This window comes from Amphiura filiformis, unplaced genomic scaffold (assembly GCF_039555335.1).
Source record: "Amphiura filiformis unplaced genomic scaffold, Afil_fr2py scaffold_167, whole genome shotgun sequence".
Taxonomy (NCBI): Eukaryota; Metazoa; Echinodermata; class Ophiuroidea; order Amphilepidida; family Amphiuridae; genus Amphiura; species Amphiura filiformis.
Genome location: NW_027305631.1, coordinates 92968 through 113716, shown reverse-complemented (window position 1 = coordinate 113716; position 20749 = coordinate 92968). Strand labels below are relative to the sequence as shown.

The following is a 20749-nucleotide window of genomic DNA, read 5'->3' as shown; positions in this document are numbered from 1 at the left end:
TTTATAAAGGAGCCATCAGATGATTTGGCACAAAATGGCCCTTTTATGGCTATTAGTTGCAGCAATGAAAGTGTTGAAAGTCAAAAAAGAAGAAATGAAGATAACAGAAGTCATGAAAAGAGGAGCAGACCTGGACCAAAATCAACTTCTCGCAGCGGACGCAAAAGGTGGTATTATACTGGAAGATGCAGTGTAAGCAACAATTTGAGGAAAAAGAAGAAGGAACGTTTAGCTTCTGAACATGCTTCTAAACAGCAGGCTTCGCTAGAAAAACTAAGAATTTGTAGAAAGTCAAAATTCTGCAAAGGGTTGTACAAAAATGTAATGAATGAGGGCATAAAAGAACGCAAGTGCAGTAAATGTGGCCATTTGGCAGGGAGTGGCCCTTTTATGAACCAGAAGCAATTAGGTAATTTGGCATGTATTGGCCCTTTAATGACGGAGGAGCCATCAGATGATTTGTCAAGGAGTAACCCTTTTATGAACCAGGAGCCATCTGATGATTTGGCACAGAATAGCCCTTATATGAAGGAGGGGCCATCAGATAATTTGGTACGGAATGGCCTGTATACGAAGGATGGGTCATCAGATGATTTGACAGGGAATGGCCCATTCCCGCCATCAGATAATTTGGTACAGAGTGGCAATTTTATAAAGGAGGAGCCATCAGATGATTTAGCATGGAATAACCCTAATATAAACCATGGGCCATCAGACGATTTGACAGGGAGTGGTCCTTTTGTGACAGAGGAGCCATCAGATAATTTGGTACAAAGAGGCCATTTTATAAAGGAGGAGCCATCAGATGATTTAGCATGGAATAACCCTAATATAAACCATGGGCCATCAGATGATTTGACAGGGAGTGGTCCTTTTGTGACACAGGAGCCATCAGATAATTTGGTACAGAGTGGCCATTTTATAAAGGAGGAGCCATCACATGAGTTAGCACGGTATAACCCTAATATAAACCATGGGCCATCAGATGATTTGGCAGGGAATGGCCCTTATATGAACCAGGGGCCATCAGGTGATTTGGCAGGGAGTGGTCATTATATGAACCAGGGGGCATCAAATGATTTGACAGGGAATGATCCTTTTATAAAGAAGGAGCCATCAGTTGATTTGGTACAGAATTACCCTTTGATGTACAGTAACTCAAATGTAGTTACATTTGAGTTAATGGCTAGTAGCAGCAAGGAAAGTGGTCAAAAAAGCAATAAAATTAACAATAGAAGTATTGAAGACAATGAAAGTTACGAAAAGAGGAGCAGATATAACAGAAGTAAAGGAAACATGCATTCAAAGGGAAGGCGTGGAAAATCTAAGCGTTATTTTACTGGAAGATACAAGAAAAGGAGGCTGCAACTACTAGCTTCCAAACATGCTCAGGTGGTTCCACCAGAAAAACAAAGAATTTGTAGGAAGTCAAAGTTCTGCAAAGGGCGATACAAAAGTGTAATGAATGAGAGCATAAAAGAACGCAAGTGCAGTAAATGTGGCCATTTGGCAGGGAGTGGCCCTTTTACGGACCAGAAGCCATCAGATAATTTTACAGGGAATGTCCCTTTTATGACGGAGGAGCCATCAGATGATTTGTCAGGGAGTAACCCTTTTATGAACCAGGAGCCATCAGGTGATATGGCACAAAATAACCCTTATATGAAGGAAGGGCCATCAGATAATTTTGTACGGAATGGCCTGTATATGAAGGATGGGTCATCGGATGATTTGACAAGGAATGGTCCTTTTATGAATGAGGGGCCATCAGATAAGTTGGTACAAAGTGGCCATTTTATAAAGGAGGAGCCATCAGATGATTTAGCATGGACTAACCCTAATATAAACCATGGGGCATCAGATAATTTGACAGGGAGTGGTCCTTTTGTGACAGAGGAGCCATCAGATGATTTAGCACGGAGTAACCCTAATATAAACCATGGGGCATCAGATGATTTGACAGGGAATGATCCTTTTATAAAGAAGGAGCCATCAGTTGATTTGGTACAGAATTACCCTTTGATGTACAGGTTAATGGCTAGTAGCAGCAAGGAAAGTGGTCAAAAAAGCAATGAAATTAACAATAGAAGTATTGAAGACAATGAAAGTTATGAAAAGAGGAGCAGATATAACAGAAGTAAAAGAAACATGCATTCAAAGGGAAGGCGTGGAAAATCTAAGCGTTATTTTACTGGAAGATACAAGAAAAGGAGGCTGCAACAACTAGCTTCCAAACATGCTCAGGTGGTTCCACCAGAAAAACAAAGAATTTGTAGGAAGTCAAAGTTCTGCAAAGGGCGATACAAAAGTGTAATGAATGAGGGCATAAAAGAACGCAAGTGCAGTAAATGTGGCCATTTGGCAGGGAGTGGCCTTTTTACGAACCAGAAGCCATCAGATAATTTTACAGGGAATGTCCCTTTTATGACGGAGGAGCCATCAGATGATTTGGCACAGAATAACCCTTATATGAAGGAAGGGCCATCAGATAATTTGGTACGGAATGGCCCGTATATGAAGGATGGATCATCAGATGATTTGACTGGGAATGGCCCATTTATGAATGAGGGGCCATCAGATAAGTTGGTACAGAGTGGCCATTTTATAAAGGAGGAGCCATCAGATGATCTAGAACGGAAAAACCCTAATATAAACCATGGGCCATCAGATAATTTGACAGGGAGTGGTCCCTTTGTGACAGAGGAGCCATCAGATGATTTAGCAGGGAATGACCCTTATATAAACCAGGGGTCATCAGGTGATTTGATTGGGAATGACCCTTTTATAAAGGAGGAGCCATCAGTTGATTTGGTACAGAATTACCCTTTGATGTACAGTAACTCAAATGTAGTTACATTTGAGTTAATGGCTAGTAGCAGCAAGGAAAGTGGTCAAAAAAGCAATGAAATTCACAATAGCAGTATTGAAGACAATGAAAGTTATGAAAAGAAGAGCAGATTCATGTGTAAAAGAATGCATTCAAAGGGAAGGAGTGGAGATCATAAGCGTTATTTTACTGGAAGATGCAAGAAAAGGAGGCTGCAACAACTAGCTTCTAAACATGCTCAGGTGGTTCCACCAGAAAAACAAAGAACTTGTAGAAAGTCAAAGTTCTGCAAAGGGCGATACAAAAGTGTAATGAATGAGGGCATAAAAGAACGCAAGTGCAGTAAATGTGGCCATTTGGCAGGGAGTGGCCCTTTTACGAACCAGAAGCCATCAGATAATTTTACAGGGAATGTCCCTTTTATGACGGAGGAGCCATCAGATGATTTGTCAGGGAGTAACCCTTTTATGAACCAGGATCCATCAGATGATTTGGCACAGAATAGCCCTTATATGAAGGAGGGGCCATCAGATAATTTGGTACGGAATGGCCCGTATATGAAGGATAGACCATCAGATGAGTTGACAGGGAATGGTCCATTTATGAATCAGGGGTCATCAGATAAGTTGGTACAGAGTGGCCATTTTATAAAGGAGGAGCCATCACATGATTTAGCACGGAGTAACCCTAATATAAACCATTGGCCATCAGATGATTTGACAGGGAATGGTCCAGTTGTGACAGAGGAGCCATCAGATGATTTGGCAAGGAATGACCCTTATATAAACCAGGGGTCATCAGGTGATTTGAATGGGAATGACCCTTTTATAAAAGAGGAGCCATCAGGTGATTTGGTACAGAATTACCCTTTGATGTACAGTAACTCAAATATAGTTACCGTATTCGTTCCAATAAGCGCCCATGCCCCAATAAGCGCCCACCCAGGGTATTTGACAATTTTATAAAGGAGAGGACATTAGATGATTTGGCACAGAATAGCCCATATGAACCAATGGCCATCAGATAATTTGGTACGGAATGGCCCTTTTATGAAGAAGGAGCCATCAGAATATTTGGCATGAAATGGCACTTATATGAAAGAAGGGCATCAAATAATTTGGTACACAGTGGCCATTTTACAAAGGAGGAGACATCGGATGATTTGGTATGAACCAGGGGCCATCAGTTAAGTTTACAGGGAATGGCCCTTATGAACTATGAAATAGGAGCCATCAAAAATTATTTGACACAGATTGGCCATTTTATATAGGAGCCATGATCAGCCATCAGATGATTTGGCAGGGAGTGGGTGAGTGGCCCTTTTATGAAGGTGGATTTGGCACAGAATGGCCCTTACAATGTAAACTCCTCAACAAAAGTTTGGAAAGTTTTTCCAAGCATCTGTATCTCAAATTATTTGTGACATATTCATATCGTGTTGCATATCAATAGCTACAATACTCCGCTTTACAATGACACCCCATTTGAAACAATAACATTTTTCACGGCTGAGTACACGCTTTGTGAATGTAGTGGGGTCTCAAACAGAATTTGCCAAATTGACCATTATTCTGTGCTCAAACAACCCTAGCCACTAACCTCAATAGCGGGTGGAAAAACCACATGCAGCCACAATAGTCAGGCACCTTCTCCTCATGCTGCTCACACGTTACTGTGGGATGGCCTTCCATTCTTCAACAAGGATTCGTCACAGGTCATTCAATGTGGTTGCATATGGGCTTCGCTGGCACGCACAGCGCGATCAAGCTGGTCCCACAAGTGTTCAGACGGGTTGAGGTCTGGCCCCGGTCTGGCCTGATGGCAGGCCATTTGGCTCTACTCCCATGTTCTGAAGGTAGTCGTTGACTACCGTGGCTCTGTGGGGCGAGCGGTGCCATCTTGGAGGATTGCATTTGGTCCCAGATTGTGAAGATATGGGATTGCAGCTTGCGGCATAGAATAATGGTAAATTTGGCAAATTCTGTTTGAGACCCCACTACATTCACAAGGCGTGTACTCAGCCGTGAAATATGTTATTGTTTCAAATGGGGTGTCATTGTAAAGCTGAGTATTGTAGCTATCCATTGATATGCAACACGATATGACTATGTCACAAATAATTTGAGATACAGATGCTTGGAAAAACTTTCCAAACTTTTGTTGAGGAGTTTATATGAAGGAAATCATCCGATGACCCCTCTTGCGTAAAAAGGCCATTCCCTGCCAAATCATCAAATTATGCTGAATATTAGTAATTTTAAAGTCAGGAAAGGTTTCTATCCAGGGGCTAGTTCATTTTAAGCCAAAATACATTAATAAGGTAAAGTGAAAAAAAAACTCCACTGGCTACTTTTGGCTCTTTACGAGTTCTATGGGGGACTTAATGTTTGAATACGACATTATGTCAATATTGCTGTGTTGACCTGACAATTTGGCCAATTGCATTTAGGTGTAAGTTGGACATGTGAAAATGTAATGAATTACATATACAATGTAGGGCAAAAAAGTATGCAAGTGATTGAAAATGATTCATGATCACACTGAGCAATGAGAATGTACACTAGATAAAAATATAAAAATGTATGTACAAAGTATTATCCTTTAGACTGTTTATTCAGTTTAAGGGTAGACGAGGTATTGTTGGTCGAAGCAACCTAAAAATCGATTGGCATTATCTAGATCAATATATTATTGAAAATTAACACCTTGATGTTTTGCAAAAGTTCATTCTACAAATGGTATACTTTGCAAACTTGCTTAATTTATTGTTGTTAATGAGTTATGTACGTTTTACAAAAGTGTTGTTGTTTCAGCCCTCTTTACAACGTAACTCAAGAACCACAGCACCTATAAAAGTATATCTGTGATATTTTAGTTCTTCTACACGCTCGCTATGAATTGAGCAATGCAGTTTTTGCCAAAGCTCACTACCATTCGTAAGGTGCTGTGAACTACCAAATCACAACAGTTTAAAATAATTAATAACCTTAATGTACATGTTTAAAACAGACCCGTATTGTAATCTAAAATGGTATGGTATTCTGAAGGAATGGTTGTAGTGTGTACATCACAATAATGTGCCCTAAAATGATCTTTCTAGTAAATTCTACACAGGTTACAGGTCAATAAGGGTCATTAGTCCAAAATCCCAATGATTTAAGCCCTAATCTAAGACCTAAACATCTACAAACCCTAACCATAATCCTGACACTAATACTGAAATGCGAAACGTAGTGAGTGGAGCTCTCGTGGATCATTTAGGCCTATCCTAACCCCAATACTATAGATAAAATATATCTAATTCTCGTCATGAGAGCCAACTTGGGTATGCACATATGTGCGTTGAGCGTACTACGCAAGACGAATCATACTTTGAATACGGTCGTCTCTAGTCAAGGTCAAGGTTTGGTCGCACGATCGTGTTATTCCACGAAAAGAACGCTGACGCAACAGTATGCAGAAGGTACATCCTCTCATGATCAAGAATTTAATATTTTGCCTATAGCGAAATGCCCTAAACCCTAACTTCTTGGACTAATGACCCTTTGGACTAAGGGTTTTTTCCCTCTACACCCCTTATCCAGTGGCGGCGCCAGGATTTTTTTCCGGGGGCATTGGAGGGGAAAAGTGAATTTCAGGGGGGCAAAACCAACAAATTTGGCCCAAAATTGCCGCAAAAAGTGGTATTTTTTAGTAATTTTTGATTTTTACTGGGGGAAAGGGTTCTGCCTGGGGGGCCATGCCCCTGCCGCTGCACATCCCTGTATCATTTTATTTCAATTGGAAATTAAATAATGCGTTTATGGGCTCTGGTGGCAACGTTTGGACAGTATTTTGTGTGGGACATGAGAGCACATCCGACATCAAATTGCATTCTGAATACGAAGGATGTCCATGATATGAAATAATTTTGGATTTTTTGAAATTCACGATATAATATGTACACTTTTTATTTTTATGGCAAATGATTACAAATTGATATTTAACAGTCCTCGAATAAACTTTATGAATCTAATGATATGTACTTAAAGTGTATGTAGCTGGGAGGAAAAGCCAACAATCTATACAAAATTGCGACCTTTCATGTTGAAGATATGTATTTTCCCCCAAAACACAAACAAATTTAAGGTCTTTTTGGGAAAAAAGTGTATATATCTTCAATAATTTGTCATATATTTATATTAAATAGTGAATTTCAAAAAATCGAAATTATTTGATATCAGAAGAACATTCCTCGTATTCACAGTGCAGTTTGATAGGTATGGTGTACTCTCAGCACCCACAAAAAATACTTTGCAAACGTTAATATCTGATTCCTTAAGTTAGAAATTATTAGACTGTGATTTATTGTGTGTTCTATTGTAAAAGGCAAGTCAAAAGATTTGCTCCCAGGGGGGCCACTGGTCATTGACCTGGGGGTATCATGCGTGGCCAAAGATTCAAGTAAAAAGGGTCTTTTTTCATGATCAGGCACTGTACTTACGTATCGTGAATAGGGTATCTAAAACAAACAAGGAAATTTGAGAAAAAGGGTATACCTTGTACAATAAAACAGTGTTTAGGGTCCTTTGAAACAAATGTAGTAGGCCTATGTAATAAAGGTTAAAAATTATGAACTTTTGAATTTGTGTTTTCCCAGTTATCATGAAGGGTTTTAGAGTCAAAATACCGTATGACTGATTTACTTGCTTCTGATGGGGGCAAAAATAATGTCAATACTTTTTATATTATATTATATTTAGGGTATGAAATTGCACTTGTCATACTTGTTTAGGGCTGCATTTTCAGACCTCGTAAATACTTGTTTAGGTGCTATTTGAAACTTTGTGGCCACGCATGATACCCGCTTGTCAATGACCAGTGCCCCCCCCCCCTGGATTTGCTTTGCAAGTGCCTACAGTAGTTTATAACATGCTATCACTGCCATTATTAGGCAAATCGACATATGTCAATTTCGCTGAAAGAAATTGACATGTCAATATATCCATTCATGGCAGTGATCGCATGTCATACAGTAGTAGTTTTAAAAGAAAATATTATTATAGTGTTGTCTGCTCTGTCACTCTTTGATGTACAAAAAGAATATTTTGTGAATCCGTCCTTTTGAACTTTCAGAAATGAATTTTGTATGTTTCATTTATACACCCTCAATGTACTATCAATCCACCATGATGGAATAACTGATAAGCTTTTTAAAGTAATTTAAGGTAATTTGTATTGATTTATTAGCAAACATTTCCGACTCCTGGGGGCGCTGCTTCCATGTATTGATTTTGATGTATACGGGGATGAAAATTGAGATAAATGGGCAATAATAATGGAGTAAAAAGAATAAAATCAGAGGCTCTGAAAGATTTTAATATGGGGCAATGGCACATGGCCCAAATAATTGGGGCCCAATGGAACTTTTCCATATCCACCAAAATGATTAACCCCCCCCTCTCCCCGGTTCCTGGGCCAATGAAAATACATTAAAATACACATCACAAAACTTCAGAACTGTGGATTAAAAATAAGTATGCTAGACATTTGGTGTTTTCATTTATGATAGCCTAATATTAAACATATGTTTGCATGGCAACAGTACAGGTCTTTATACGAGCTGGAGTTGGGCCCTTCTTCCACTAATATACTGCAAGTACCAGTTCTGTCTTATAAATAGCTACAGAAATGAGGTAATCGCCATTAATTGCACATGCAAGTAGAACTTGTGTAATATGTTAGCAAGAAAGTTTACTGTAGTGAAAACCATGGATGAACAAAATTCTCTTTAACCAATATTTGTGGAAGAAGGGCCCAACTCCATGGAGTTGGGCCTTTCTTCCATGAAAACCATGATTAAGTGTATGTGGAAGACTATAGCCAGAGCGTTTCGATACTACCACCTTGCGACTTTATACTCATTGCATGGTACAAATGTAGCAGGTCACAGTAACTCACTTTTCAAAAAATGCCTCTTGTGGCCCCATGGCCCATGGAGTAGATTCTGTTGTATTACGGTAATAAACTTTGCACATTGTCAATATTATTGTATGTTTTTGTTATTTTTGATAATTGAGCTTCAATAATTATATATATTTTTACAATTGTGAATGTGAAAAAAAAATTAATAAAGTCCAGGGACTGGTTGATGATGCTTAAATGAGACACAATGAAGTTTTGTTTCCTTTCTTGGTTATGATGGTCAGTGGGAGAGTCAAATTTCCTGGCAACATGCCAAAAATTTAAATTGCCTTTCCTACTTTTCAATCTTCCCCTAAATCCAGCCCCAGCCCCCCCCCTTGTCAAGCCTTATGATGGAATATGGGAATATTTCTGGAATCTAGGAAATCTTGTTGAGCTGAAACAGTTTTTTAACTGGGCAGAACAAATTACACTGATCAATATGCCTTATGAAGCAAATCGGACATGGATATATCAATTTCTATTTTCTTTTGTTTATATTCTCAGAGCATTTCCTACATTGTAATATCATCATAATCCACCTTTAATGGTATTATGGGAATAAAATGATGCAAGTGCATGATTCAAGCAGGGGGTTTTGCTTACATTTTCACAGCTTTTATGTGCATTTGTTGTGCATAATTTAGTTAAAATTGCTCCTTCAAGAAATCTTTTCATAACTAATTTGAATTTCGCTGTCATTTGACCTAAATTAGTGCCCCATTTGGCAGTGCATCTGCAGAGCACAACCAAACTCAATAAATAAAATTACCTTTTAACTCTTCCAATTTAGATGGTGATTTTGACTTCAGATAATACCGTACCTTTAGTGTTTATACATGTAAATTCTCATTTAACTTACATTTCATGATTTGAATAAGCACCACAACCCCCCCCCCCCCGATCAACTGACATTGTTGTAAGCACGTGTGTCAATTTGGTCGAATACAGTACATCATTATTTTTTATTGATCTTGAGCAAACATTGAGATGTGCATGTACAAGTTCACTGGCAGGGAGTGGCAGTTGCATCCCAATTTTGGGAGATGGGTGACCAAGAGATTTTTGGCACACATTCATGGGTGCCTTTTAAATAAGATGCTCTAAAAAGGCTTAGGGACCGTTCACAAAAACTTGTTAGGGGGGCCTGATGCAAAAAAAATACATCGCAAAAATTTTTCGGGGCCCCTTTACAGACCTCAAATTTCAGGGCCCCCCTTTTTGACATTATTATGGGTCAACCCCAAAGAAAAGCATATAAACTCAATTTTTCCAGGAAAATTTGTGGTCATTTTTTCAGCCCCCCCTTAGGAGGGTCAAAAAATTTAGGGCCCCTTTTGCATCAGGCCCCTTACAAGTGTCTGTGAACGGTCCCTTATAGGAAAGCAGTACTTACAGAAATGTTTTCCTGCTCATTGTGCTTGCATATTAAGGTTTGCAAATTGGGATCCAAAAATTTGGCATGTTTAAAGGGGGTGGGCCAAAGATCATTTGGTAGAGGGAGAGGGAGAGTCAAGGCAAAACTACTTCCACAATTGTATTTTGTGCTTATTATAGCCCTAAAACTAAGGGGACCTTATTTTCTTGTTAATCTTTTAATTCATCTCTATGTAGATGAGACGCACTAAAATTCTCAACATGAGAGTAACACCATGTTGGATTTTCCAGTGGCAGATTAGAATCAGTGTTTACGTGGTTGCATCGACAGCATGGGGACAAATCGCCCCTATGCATGTGTACACACCCTCCTGTATTAGGTTGGTATGTTAAAATTTTGAATGCCAACTGCAAAATCCACCATAATGGCCTGTAATCTCTCTCTCTGTGTCAGGTGGCGCTGTGTAGCGCTGCTGTGGTCTTCACAAGAGTACGCCATCTCACTCGATCTGATGCCAAGTGCGTTGCACCTTGCATTCCCTGGTTAGAAACCAGCTTCACGTCATTAGTCCAAGATGTTGGTGGACGTCCTCTTCCTCGTTTGCCTTCCATAGCCCCTTGCAAAATCTGTTTTTCTACACCTCCATGTTTCCTGACGTGTGTTGCTAATCTTCGAGTATCGAGTTTCGAGTTCGAGTATCGAGTTTCGAGTTGCAATTTTCGAGTATCGAAATTTTCGAGTATCGAGTTGAAATCTTCGAGTATCGAGTTGAAATTTTCGAGTATCGAGTTGAAATCTTCGAGTATCGAGTTCAATTTTCGAGTATCGAGTTGCAATTTTAATTTTCAATCTGCTTTTGAAGTAGGCTATAGGATGTCCCTCTCCGACATGAAGAGAAAGCACAAATGTTTAACCCTTCTCTATCCAATTTGTTATTACGTTCTCCACGGAATTCGTAAAAGCCCCGGTAAAAGCACACTAGTTGTTCATAAAAAAGGGTAGGCCTACTAGTGGATAGGTATTAACCTCGGGGTATTACCCTCCCGAGTAGGCCTACATTGATACCAGAATGACTAAATTAGACTAGGGTTAACTTATATATATACCGGGATATATACACGTTACCATTATATTAAGGGCTCGTAAATAAAAAAAAAAAAGGAAAATCTGCATCAGAAAATTCAAACTAGAAAATCGTTCATTTTAGCATACTTCAAGTTTCAAACTCGAAAACCTGCAAAATGAGCCTACTTCGAGTTTTATACTCGAAAATCTGTAAAATGTTTAATTTTAGAGTTTCATTTATACCTATTATGATTTTGATTTAAACTTTTGATCCAAACACAAGGAATTAATTCCTACCTCGGAATTTTCAGATGGTACTCCATCTTTCATCAGCGAGTGAGTGACTGTATCAGGTCGTGATTTTCTTGACCTTTGACCTGATAACAGACTCGTAGACTCCTGAAAGCTTGAACCGGCCCCCGTCTTTGTTGAGAGATGGTTGGTTGGCTTTGATGTGAACTGCTTCTTTAACTCCACGTTGGAACCACCTGCTGTCTCTGTCAAGTATGCGGACCTTATCCAAGTCCACAAAATGTCCCGGAGACTCGATGTGAATGTGGTTTGAGACCTCTGATGCTGTACTACTGGGTCTCCTGTGTTCATTGAAACGTGTTTTCAGAGAGCGTTCAGTTTCGCCAATATAGGCTTCTTTGCACTGTCCGGTACCGGTAACAGTTTTGCCCTGGCAAGGATGTAATATACCGGACCTGTAATGTCCTTCTTATCTGTCTTGTCCTTGGGTGACACAAGGATTTGTCTAAGTGTGCGGGTCGGTTTGAAGAAAACGCTAACACCGTAGTTGCTAAAAGTCCTTCTAATGGCTTCAGAAGTGCCTTTGATATAGGGGAGAACTACGTGACCTTTGTTTGGGCGTTTATCGCCCACGTCTCTCGTTTTGTGAGTTTTTGGTTCTGTAGCTTTATCGAGAGCCCATTTGGGGTAACCGCATTTGACTAAAGCATTGTTCACATGTGCTTTCTCGTCTTCGCGATCCTGGAGGTTAGTGACCACGGTGTCGGCCCTATGGTACAAAGTTCGGATGACTCCAAGTTTGTGATCAATGGGGTGATTAGACGAGAAATTGAGATATTGATCGTGTGTGTGCTTTTGCGGTAAATGGTGACTTTGATGGATCTGTCAGGTTGGATTACGGTGAGAGTGTCTAGAAAAGCAAGCGAGTCGTTTTCCTCCCCTTCGGTGGTGAATTTGATGTCCTTGTCCAGCGAATTTAGATGGTCGGTAAATTCTTGCGAGTGACACTTCTTAAGTTTGCAGTGGGTGTCATCTACATAGCGAAACCACCACAGAGGGGGGGGGTGCTGTCGCAATAGCTCTCTGTTCAAGGTCTTCCATGTAAATGTCGCACAGTATCGGAGAAAGCGGAAGGCCCATGGCCGCACCGTGTAACTGTTCATAATAGTCTCCATTGTAAATAAAATACTGTTTCAGACAGGTTTCACAGAGTCTAACTATCTGGTCCGGTGTTAATTCAGTTCTATCACCGAGGGCGCTATCCTGTTCCAGGCGAGAACGTACAATCCGAAGTGCCTTGTCCACAGGGACAGATGTAAATAAGGCACTGACGTCATACGATCTCAACTCCTCATCCTCCTCTACTCTTTGATCTTGGATAAGTTCAACAAATTGCTGCGAGTTAGAAATATGATGTTTGGTTTTTCCGACAAGAGGTGACAAAATGTCCGCGACTAATTTGGAACAGTTATAAGTGATGGAGCCAATGCAACTGACAATTGGGCGCAATGGAGTGTTCAATTTGTGCACCTTGGGTAGTCCATAAAACTTAGGGAATTTTCAGCAGTTGGGTACAACTTCCGATACTCGACCCTGTTTATGGCACCTTCATTTTCAATGTCCTGCAGAACAGACACAAGATTTTTCTTGTATCTGGAGGTAGGATCACGTTTTCCTAACTTTTTGTATGTGTTGGTATCCCCAAGCAAAGCTTCACACTTTTGGTGATATTCAGTGGTGTCCAAAATCACACATAAACGGCCTTTATCGGCAGGTAAAATACGAATGGATTGATCTTTTCTTAGGTCCTGAAGCGCTTTCCTTTCGTCTTTGCTAATGTTCGAATCAATTTTCTTAGGTTTACTTACGAGATTCACAACTTTGGAACGCAATTCATTCGCTTGAGTCTCGGGTAAATTCCGACATGCAGACTCTGTAGCTGTAATAAATTCCACTATCGGAACTTCATCCTCAGTGACAGCGAAGTTCAAACCGCGAGCAAGAACATGCAATTCTGGATCACTCAGAATACGTTGAGAACAGTTCTTAACCCATTTGGAGATGCAATCCGCGGCAATATTGTTGTTAAATTTGCGTTTATCCTGTTGTTCTTTCTTTTCCACGAGACGAGTAAATTTACGCTGTTGACGTTGTTTACATGTATCGTGCTCTTTGACCTCTGATTTCGTCACACGTTGTTTCACTTCCGCTTTATCGTCAGCTGATAATGGACTCGCGCGAAATATTAAATCACCAAGGCGATCCTTTTCATTATCCAAATGCTTTAATTTCTGAACAACTTGACCAATTCTGACGTTCAAAAGCGAGCGTTCGGCCCTTCTCAAAATATTATCGGCCTTAGATCCTTTCACGGAACTTGACAGATGTAAGCTTACCGGCGTGATGTTATGATGCTTACAGTGCAATGAGAATTCCGAGGTAGGAATTAATTCCTTGTGTTTGGATCAAAAGTTTAAATCAAAATCATGATTTATACCAACACAGATGAACTTTCATGAACGTTATACCTATTATAATGAAAAGCAAACTACTTCACATCATATTAGATTAACCCTACTCTAACGCAGGGGGTGCATGGTACCGTGGTATCCAACTCCCCTTACGGATGACTTTAACGTAACCCTAAAACGCTTTTATTTAGTTTTAGCACCCTCTACTTTTTATATAGCTCGAAAATCGTTCATTTTGGCATACGTCGAGTTTCAAACTCGAAAACCTTTAACATGAGCCTACTTCGAGTTTTAAATTCGAGAATCTGCAAAATTTTAAATGTTCGAGTTTCATTCATACCTCATACCTATCATAATGTAAGGTAAACTAAATTTACTTCAGATCATTAGATTAACCATATAGTCCAACGAAGGGGTGGTATCGTGGTATCCAGCCCGGGATCCAACACCCCAACAGATAAGTTTACCGTAACCCAAAACGCTTTTATTTAAGCTTTAGCATACATTTCTTTTGTGCATGCGCATGTGCGAAAAATGTATCATTTGTAACAGGAAAGTTTAACTCGAACTTCGTTCATTTGAGCGCATTTCGAGTTACAAACTCGAAAACCTGCAAAATGAGCGTTCTTCGAGTTAAAAATTCGAAAACCTGCAAAATGATTAATATTCGAGTCTCGTCCATATTTACTATATATGAAAGGCAAAATACTTCAGATCAATCTAGATTAACATTTGGCCTAATAATATGTGTTTACCACTTTGATTAAGGGCCGCATGTGCGAAAAGTGTATCATTTGTAACAGGAAAGTTAAACTCGAACTTCGTTCATTTGAGCGCATTTCGAGTAACAAACTCGAAAACCTGCACAATGAGCGTACTTCGAGTTAAAAACTCAAAAACCTGCAAAATATCCAATATTCGAGTGAAATCCATATTTACTGTATATGAAAGGCAAAATACTTCAGATCAATTTAGATTAACCTTTGGCCTAAATAATATGTGTTTACCACTTTGATTAAGGGCCGCATGTGCGACAAATGCATCATTTGCAACAGAAAAGTTTAACTCGAACTTCGTTCAATTGAGCGCATTTCGAGTAACAAACTCGAAAACCTGCAAAATGAGCGTACATCGAGTTAAAAACTCGAAAACCTGCAAAATGATCAATATTCGAGTGAAATCCATATTTACTGTATACAGTATATGAAAGGCAAAATACTTCAGATCAATCTAGATTAACCTTTGGCCTAATAATATGTGTTTACCACTTTGATTAAGGACGGCATGTGCGAAAAATGTATCATTTGCAAAAGGAAAGTTAAACTCGAACTTCGTTCATTTGAGCGCATTTTGAGTTTCAAACTCGAAAACCTGCAAAATGTTCAATGTTCGAGTATCATTATACCCATCATAATGTAAGGCAAACTACTTCAGATCATTTTAGATTAACCCTAGTCCAAAGCAGGGGTGGTATCGTGGTATCCAACCCCATGACGGATGATTTTACCGTAACCCAAAAACGCTTTTAGTAAGCTTTAGCACCCTTTACTTTTTATATAGCTGTGGGGTTTGGGGACATCCTTTGCGCTCATTTTGATGCCAAACGTGTTGGCCTATACAAAACCTTCCACTCGGGTAAAGGGATGGATGCCACTCACGACGACCTCCATAGACATTTCAAATTTGAGGGTGGATTCCCCCCCATCGTGAGTGTTACATGCAGTAGTGTGTGTGAAATAAATGCTATCTCTGCAGTTAATCATGACTGGTGCATACATTCTCCACAGTGAGCAAGCAGAATCAGTCAATACTGAGAGAAATGCCGGTACTGGTTTCAATAGCTTCTCTTCATGTAAATATAAAATGTGAGTGCTTTTAAAACCAGATGCTTATTCAAGTACAAGGTTTGCACCCTTAACATGGACTTTAGGATTTTCATGATTTTTTCAGTACAGCTGTTATAAATACAATATACCACATTATTCTTTATATAAGGCTTTTTATTGATAAAATAAAAACATGATTTTGTTATTGACCAACAAGATAATGTGCACAATATTAAAAATGATATTGTATGATTCAAAAAATAATATTGTACGATCGGGTCATCACAACCGCATACTGCGTAGCGTTGCTTGGTCTAAGTGTCGCGTGTTGTAAAAATATCCGTTTATAGAGGTAGATAACATTTAACATTTTGCAGATTTTCAAATTTTTAAAACTCGAAGTAGGCTCATTTTAAAGGTTTTCGAGTTTGAAACTCGAAGTATGCCAAAATGACCGATTTTCGAGTTTGAGTTTTCTGATGCAGATTTTCCTTTTCTCTTATCCACGTGCCCTTAATATATATAATGGTGAATGTACATTTAAGTTAACCGTAGTCTAATTCGGCCATTTCTTGTAACCTCTCACGAAGAGGGGATGTTTGCCAACCACCCTCAGATTTTCAAAGTCTGTGGAAATCGTCGTGAGTGGCCTCCACCCCTTTACCATGTTTACCAAGGGAAGATTCTTTATAGGCCTTCCCGTTTTGCATCAACATGAGCGCAATGGATGTCCCCAGAACCCACAGCTATATAAAAAAGAAAGTATAGGGTGATAAAGCTTAATAAAAGCGTTTTGGGGTTACGGTAAAATCATCCGTTAGGGGGGTCGGATACCATGATACCTCCCATTCGTTTGCCAAGGGTTAATGTAAAACTGATCTGAAGTAGTTTGCCTTGCATTATGATAGGCATGAATGAAACTCGAAAATTGTACATTTGCAGATGTTCGAGTTTAAAACTCGAAGTAATCTCATTTTAAAGGTTTTCGAGTTTGAAACTCGAGTATGCCAAAATGAACGATTTTCGAGTTGGAGTTTTCTGATGCAGATTTGCTTCTTTTCTCGTTATCGACGTGCCCTTAATATAATGGTAACATAAGTTAGCCCTAGTATAATTTATCCATTAGTTGTAACTCTCACGAACATAACTAAGGGGATGGGTGTTTGCCACCCGCCCTCAGAATGTCTATTGAAATCGTCGTGAGTGGCATCCACCCCATTTACCCGAGGGGAGATCAGGCCTACCCCGTTTTTGCAACAAAATGAGCGCAAAGGATGTCCCCAGGCCCCAAATAAAAAGGTAATGGGTGCTAAAGCTAAATAAAAGCGTTTTGGGTTACGGTAAAATCATCCGTTAGGGGGGTTGGATACCACGATACCACCCCCTGCGTTATAGTGTTAATGTAAAATGATGTGAAGTATAGTAGGTATAAATGAAACTCGAAAATTGACAATTCTGCAGGTTTTCGAGTTTAAAACTCGAAGTAGGCTCATTTTGCATGTTTTCGAGTTTGAAACTCGAAGTATGCTAAAATGAACGATTTTCGAGTTTGAGTTTTCTGATGTAGATTTTCCGCTTTTCTCGTTATCGACGTGCCCTTTTTTAATGGTAACATATATAATATAAGTTAACCCTAGTCTAATTTAGCCATTATTTGTAACACTCACGATGGGGGGGCATCCACCCTCAAATTTGAAATGTCTATGGAGGTCGTCGTGAGTGGCATCCATCCCTTTACCCGAGTGGAAGGTTTTGTATAGGCCAACACGTTTGGCATCAAAATGAGCGCAAAGGATGTCCCCAAACCCCACAGCTATATAAAAAGTAAAGGGTGCTAAAGCTTACTAAAAGCGTTTTTGGGTTACGGTAAAATCATCCGTCATGGGGTTGGATACCACGATACCACCCCTGGTTTGGACTAGGGTTAATCTAAAAATGATCTGAAGTAGTTTGCCTTACATTATGATGGGTATAATGATACTCGAACATTGAACATTTTGCAGGTTTTCGAGTTTGAAACTCGAAGTACGCTCATTTTGCAGGTTTTCGAGTTTGAAACTCAAATGCGCTCAAATGAACGAAGTTCGAGTTTAACTTTCCTTTTGCAAATGATACATTTTTCGCACATGCCGTCCTTAATCAAAGTGGTAAACACATATTATTAGGCCAAAGGTTAATCTAGATTGATCTGAAGTATTTTGCCTTTCATATACTGTATACAGTAAATATGGATTTCACTCGAATATTGATCATTTTGCAGGTTTTCGAGTTTTTAACTCGATGTACGCTCATTTTGCAGGTTTTCGAGTTTGTTACTCGAAATGCGTTCAAATGAACGAAGTTCGAGTTTAACTTTCCTCTTGCAAATGATACATTTTTCGCACACGCGGCCCTTAATCAAAGTGGTAAACACATATTATTAGGCCAAAGGTTAATCTAGATTGATCTGAAGTATTTTGCCTTTCATATACTGTATATAGTAAATATGGATTTCACTCGAATATTGATCATTTTGCAGGTTTTCGAGTTTTTAATTCGAAGTACGCTCATTTTGCAAGTTTTCGAGTTTGTTACTCGAAATGCGCTCAAATGAACGAAGTTCGAGTTAAACGTTTCTGTTGCAAATGATGCATTTGTCGCACATGCGGCCCTTAATCAAAGTGGTAAACACATATTATTTAGGCCAAAGGTTAATCTAAATTGATCTGAAGTATTTTGCCTTTCATATATAGTAAATATGGATTTCACTCGAATATTGATCATTTTGTAGGTTTTCGAGTTTTTAACTCGATCTACGCTCGAAAATTGCAACTCGATACTCGAAGATTTCAACTCGATACTCGAAAATTTCAACTCGATACTCGAAAATTTCAACTCGATACTCGAAAATTTCAACTCGATACTCGAAAATTTCAACTCGATACTCGAAAATTTCAACTCGATACTCGAAAATTTCAACTCGATACTCGAAAATTTCAACTCGATACTCGAAAATTTCAACTCGATACTCGAAAATTTCAACTCGATACTCGAAAATTGCAACTCGATACTCGAAAATTGCAACTCGATACTCGAAAATTGCAACTCGATACTCGAAGATTTCAACTCGATACTCGAAAATTTCAACTCGATACTCGAAAATTTCAACTCGATACTCGAAAATTTCAACTCGATACTCGAAAATTTCAACTCGATACTCGAAAATTGCAACTCGATACTCGAAAATTGCAACTCGATACTCGAAAATTGCAACTCGATACTCGAAGATTTCAACTCGATACTCGAAAATTTCAACTCGATACTCGAAAATTTCAACTCGATACTCGAAAATTTCAACTCGATACTCGAAAATTTCAACTCGATACTCGAAAATTTCAACTCGATACTCGAAAATTTCAACTCGATACTCGAAAATTGCAACTCGATACTCGAAAATTGCAACTCGATACTCGAAAATTGCAACTCGATACTCGAAGATTTCAACTCGATACTCGAAAATTTCAACTCGATACTCGAACATTTCAACTCGATACTCGAAAATTTCAACTCGATACTCGAAAATTTCAACTCGATACTCGAAAATTGCAACTCGATACTCGAAAATTGCAACTCGATACTCGAAAATTTCAACTCGATACTCGAAAATTGCAACTCGATACTCGAAAATTGCAACTCGAAACTCGATACTCGAACTCGAAACTCGATACTCGAAGATTAGCAACACACGTTTCCTGACAATATGGCCAAAGTACTTCAGCTTTCTCTCCATTATGCCGCTTCTGATGGTTAGACTAGTACCAATCTTGTCGAGGATCCAGGAATTTGTTCTGTCTTTCCATGTCACTTGTAGAAGCCTCCTGTAACACCACATCTCAAAAGCATCTACTCTTTTCCTATCATTCTTGGTCATAGCCCAAGACTCGCATCCATAAGTGGCAATGGAAAACACAGTTGCACGAAGTAGGCGTACCTTGAGGTCAATGGATAGGCCTCTGCTTTTCCATATGCTTGACATGCCCTGCACAGTTGTCCTTGCAATAGCCAGTCTTCTCTTAATTTCAGTTGTGCTGTCACCACTGTTGTTAATCATTGAACCCAGATATTCAAATTGCTTCACCTCCTCAATCTGCTGTCCATCTATCACAAACTCATCCTGTAATACTCCACTTTTATTTTAAAGTAAAGTTTTAAAGAAAATCTATCAAAATCAAACAAACATGAAGAATGTTGGTACTTACACACATTGGTATAATTTATTGCATCAAGGAGACCCAGTTTAGCTTAGAAATCTGATGGGAATGGGGGAGTTTGAAATAACTCTTAGCAAACCAAAAAAATACCTCAGTTAAAACCATATGTGATTTGCTTCACAGCGGCGCCCTCAATTTCGGATTTCTACTTTTTGCATAATTACATGTATATTGCGCAGTGGTGTACTAAATACCATGCAAAAAACTAAAGCCTGAAGTACTTTAATAACAGTAAAATTTATGTTTTTATATTAAAACCGGGGATACCCGAGTGCTTGCTAACATGTCCCGTGGACGTGTACATGTTGAGCGCAATGCAGTATTACATGTAATACAATCGGCGAGCGTTGTAACCGCTGGAATGAAAGCGCAATTTTCTTAGTTATATCTCATTTGTTTGGCTCGAAATTAAAAGGGGATATAATGTGATCAGTGAAAACAAACATTTAAGGGGGTACTACACCCCTGCCAAAATGTATGCCTATTTTTGCATTTTTCTTAAAAATTATAGCGCATTGGGGACAAGTAAGATATGTATATTATAGGGGCAAGGACTACAACTACTGCACTATAAATTTTATTTCAGCACAGACAACAGTTGTGGGGTTACAGTCAAAAATGTGGGAAAACCAATATTTGATGAATAAATCAATAACTACTTGCTTTGAGTTGCTGAATTTTCAGTACAGTAGTTGTAGTCCTTGCCCCTATAATATACATATGGGTATAATCAGAAA

General features: G+C 39.1%; 1 protein-coding gene across 1 annotated transcript; it reads right to left on the bottom strand.

The window, feature by feature from the left end:
• Positions 1–12982: 12982 nt before the first annotated feature.
• On the bottom strand, positions 12983–16662 carry LOC140145195 (uncharacterized). The gene is made up of 2 exons (XM_072166967.1): positions 16597–16662; positions 12983–13918 (listed from the first exon to the last, which is right to left on the bottom strand). The coding sequence occupies exons 1-2, from the start codon at positions 16660–16662 to the stop codon at positions 12983–12985; spliced, it is 1002 nt and encodes a 333-aa protein (XP_072023068.1).
• Positions 16663–20749: the final 4087 nt, after the last annotated feature.

Coding starts and splice junctions, on each gene's coding strand:
- LOC140145195 (XM_072166967.1), bottom strand. CDS start 16,662: ATGCAAGGCAAACTACTTCAGATCAGTTTTACATTAACCCTTGGCAAA. Junction 13,919..16,596: donor AACGAATGGGAGGTATCATG/GTATCCGACCCC, acceptor TCCAAACACAAG/GAATTAATTCCTACCTCGGA.